Source organism: Marmota marmota, unplaced genomic scaffold, assembly GCF_001458135.2.
Source record: "Marmota marmota marmota unplaced genomic scaffold, marMar, whole genome shotgun sequence".
In the NCBI taxonomy this organism is placed as follows: Eukaryota; Metazoa; Chordata; class Mammalia; order Rodentia; family Sciuridae; genus Marmota; species Marmota marmota.
The window spans coordinates 58,794,217-58,797,394 of record NW_026000174.1 but is presented as its reverse complement, the minus strand read 5'-3'; the positions used below and the strand labels follow the sequence as shown (position 1 = coordinate 58,797,394).

Below are 3,178 nucleotides of genomic sequence, written 5' to 3'. Positions count from 1 at the left end.
TCTTATTATTGGGAAGTCTTCTTATTATTGGGTGCCTTCATCTCCAGCCTGGTTTCCTGTCGCTGTGTTCTGCACAGCAAGGCATCAGTAAACCAAATGGGGGTGAGAATCAACTGGGAAATTAAAAGTCTGAAAGAATATTTAGAAATAAACACAAAAGATATGGACAATGCAGGAAGTGAGAGGCTGTAGGGAAATTGGCTTGACTGCAGACTTACCACTTGATCAGTAATTTTTCCTCCTTTAGATAGCTGGCACCTTAAGGCTATTTGAGTGCACTGGTATCTCTTTCAACCTCCCGGGGCATTGCATTTGAACCTAGGGTTGTCTGAACCAATAAATTCCACTCTCTTTGAGCAGGATGTTTTCAAGGCAAGTGAACAGCTCAGACAGGTGAGATGACACTGATAGTTCTTTGAGGCTACACCTCTGCTATGGCTCAGACAAGTCCAGGATTCATTCATGGCTCCCAACAGTTTCCTTGCTTTTTCTGAAGGTATTTTTCTGCATGGATTGTGGTTTAAATTGATGCTATTGACAGGAGGGATGATCACTGAAGCATCAATCCCTATCTATTACTCCACTCCTCTACTCAGTGCAGTTCTTTAAAGGTCAAATATACTACAATGTGTATAGAAAGTTTAAGTAGAGGACTGGATGACGATGACACTATCTGCAAAAATAAAATACTGGTTGTGATTTTCATATCAGAGATATAGCATGTAGAAAGAGTCTCTAACTAAACAAAAAGAAAGCACTTTGCAATGATTAAATTTAATTCACACTGGTGACTTAGAAGTGAGTTGTATCTTTTAAGGGATAATGTAGAAACTGGCATTGAAAAACTGAGTGTTTTTATATAGGAAATGAGAAGAAAGAAACACAGAGAAGACTCCAACATTAGGAAAACCTAATATGTCTCCAAAAAATATTTTTAGCCAACAACATATTCAAGACAGACGACAAACTACACAATATAAACGTTTTTGTAGGCATTTATATTAAACTTTAACACTGAATAAGAAAGGACTCTCTTCTGATTCAACAGTATCTGAAATAATCATGGAAAACTGTCATACATTAGCTGCAAAGGGATTCCGATATAGCAAACAACATAAACTGAATTTTGTTTAGAAAAAAATAAAAATTTAAAAACAGAACTTCTGGAATCATTCCAGTTACACATGTAAAAACAAACTGCATAACCCTTCTGAACCTAAAAGAAATAAGAGGGGAATAAAAAATAATATTTAGAATATGAATTATTAAAATATGTGGAATGCCACTAACCCACTGTTCATTAAAAATGTATGCATATTTCTGATTTCTGAACTATAGATTTCTGGACTTCTTAGATTTTATAGTTAAGAAATCTAGGAAGGAATGGAAAAAAAATGACTAACAAGAAAGAAGAAAAACTAAAAGAGAAAATAGTAAACAAGGAAATATGAAAGTAAATAATATCTAAATTAAATTGTTATTTATTTTGTCTTAATTGAAAGAAACTGTTTTTGGCAGAAATGGTTACTCATTAAGGAAGAATTTATTGAGCAATATTACGTATCATTCTCTTAGATTTGTAAAATAGTAGATGAAATATTGATCTAAATGTATGTTATATAAAATAGTGAAGACTGCAAAAGACACATTTCAGGAAGAAGGAAGATGAAGAAATAAGACACAATACGGTAAATTTCAATGATCTTAATGTATTGAAGGGACCATAATCAATACGGGAAACCTAGGGTAGTAACTAAGTGAACAATAAAGGAGAGTCTTCCAAACAGGAGAAACAAATGCAAGAAAATCATGGTAGGAATATTTTGTGCTAAGATCTGTGTAGGTACTATGGTGACTATTATCTTTATTTCAAAATGTCAAAAACAAAACAATAACAACAAAAAAACACCTCTTAATAAAATAGTACCTTTCTTTCTCAGAACTGATGATTGGAGCACATTAAAAATTAGTTTCATTTTTGTCACTTAAAAGTTTAATGTGAAATATTCACTTTATCCATGCACTATTTTTTTCTGAACACTCTATTCATTGCTTCTTTTACATCTTTGTTTCTTAAACTATAGATGATGGGATTCAGCATGGGAATAACAATGGTGTAAAATATTGACACTATCATGTCATGCTCCGGAGCATAGCTAGAACTTGGTCTCATATACATGAAGAGAATGGTCCCGTAATAAATGGACACTCCGGTAAGGTGGGTGCCACAGGTGGAGAACACTTTCTTCCTCCCTTCAGCAGAATGCATCTTCAGAATGGCCAACAGGATGAAGCTGTAGGACACCAGGACAATCATGATAGTGACTATCTCAATGGAGCTCACAAAGATGAAAAGCAAGAGCTCATTTATGTGAGTGTCAGCACAAGAAAGGGCAAGTAGAGGAGGAATGTCACAGAATATATGTCTAATTTCATTGGACCCACAGAATGACAGGCTAAAAGTGGCCACTGTGTGTATACTAGCATGCAGCATTCCTCCGATGTAGGGTGCAATGATGAGTGGCACATAGACCCTGGGTGACATGCTCACTGAATACAGAAGTGGGTTGTAGATGGCCACATATCGATCATAAGCCATTGCTGCCAAGAGAAAGCACTCTGTGGTTCCAAAACTAACAGCAAGAAACATCTGTGCTGCACATCCAAGAGATGAAATGACTTTTGTCTTTGAAATAAAGTCTATTAACATTTTTGGAGTAATAACAGTAGAAAAGCAGGCATCCGAGAATGATAAAGCACTCAGAAAATAGTACATTGGATTGTGGAGTCTGGAATCCCCAGAGACCAATATAATCAATCCTAAATTACCTATGAGAGTGAAAAGGTAAATTGGAAGAAACAGGAAGAAGAGAATGACCTGCAGTTCATTGCTGTCTGTGAAGCCCTTGAGTACAAACATGGTAACTTCAGTGATATTCTTCATGCTGAAATCTCATAGTACAAACTTGAAGATATTCAGGAATTTATAGTTTATGCTGCTATGAAAATAATGAACAATATTATAAGTCAAGGGGAAATAAACTATATTGATATATTATCTCCTGGGCATAATAAGCAATCAGAGGTTGAGGAGACAATTACAAGACGGTAGGCCAAGGGTGGAGTACTCATGCATGATCAGCTGCAAGGTACTGGTGGGATCCCTGACTCAACACAT

At 35.6% G+C, this 3,178-nt stretch overlaps 1 protein-coding gene across 1 annotated transcript; it reads right to left on the bottom strand.

Moving 5' to 3' along the window:
• Window positions 1-2,023: 2,023 nt before the first annotated feature.
• On the bottom strand, window positions 2,024-2,944 carry LOC107135329 (olfactory receptor 141-like). The gene has a single exon (XM_015477213.1). The coding sequence runs from the start codon at window positions 2,942-2,944 to the stop codon at window positions 2,024-2,026; it is 921 nt and encodes a 306-aa protein (XP_015332699.1).
• Window positions 2,945-3,178: the final 234 nt, after the last annotated feature.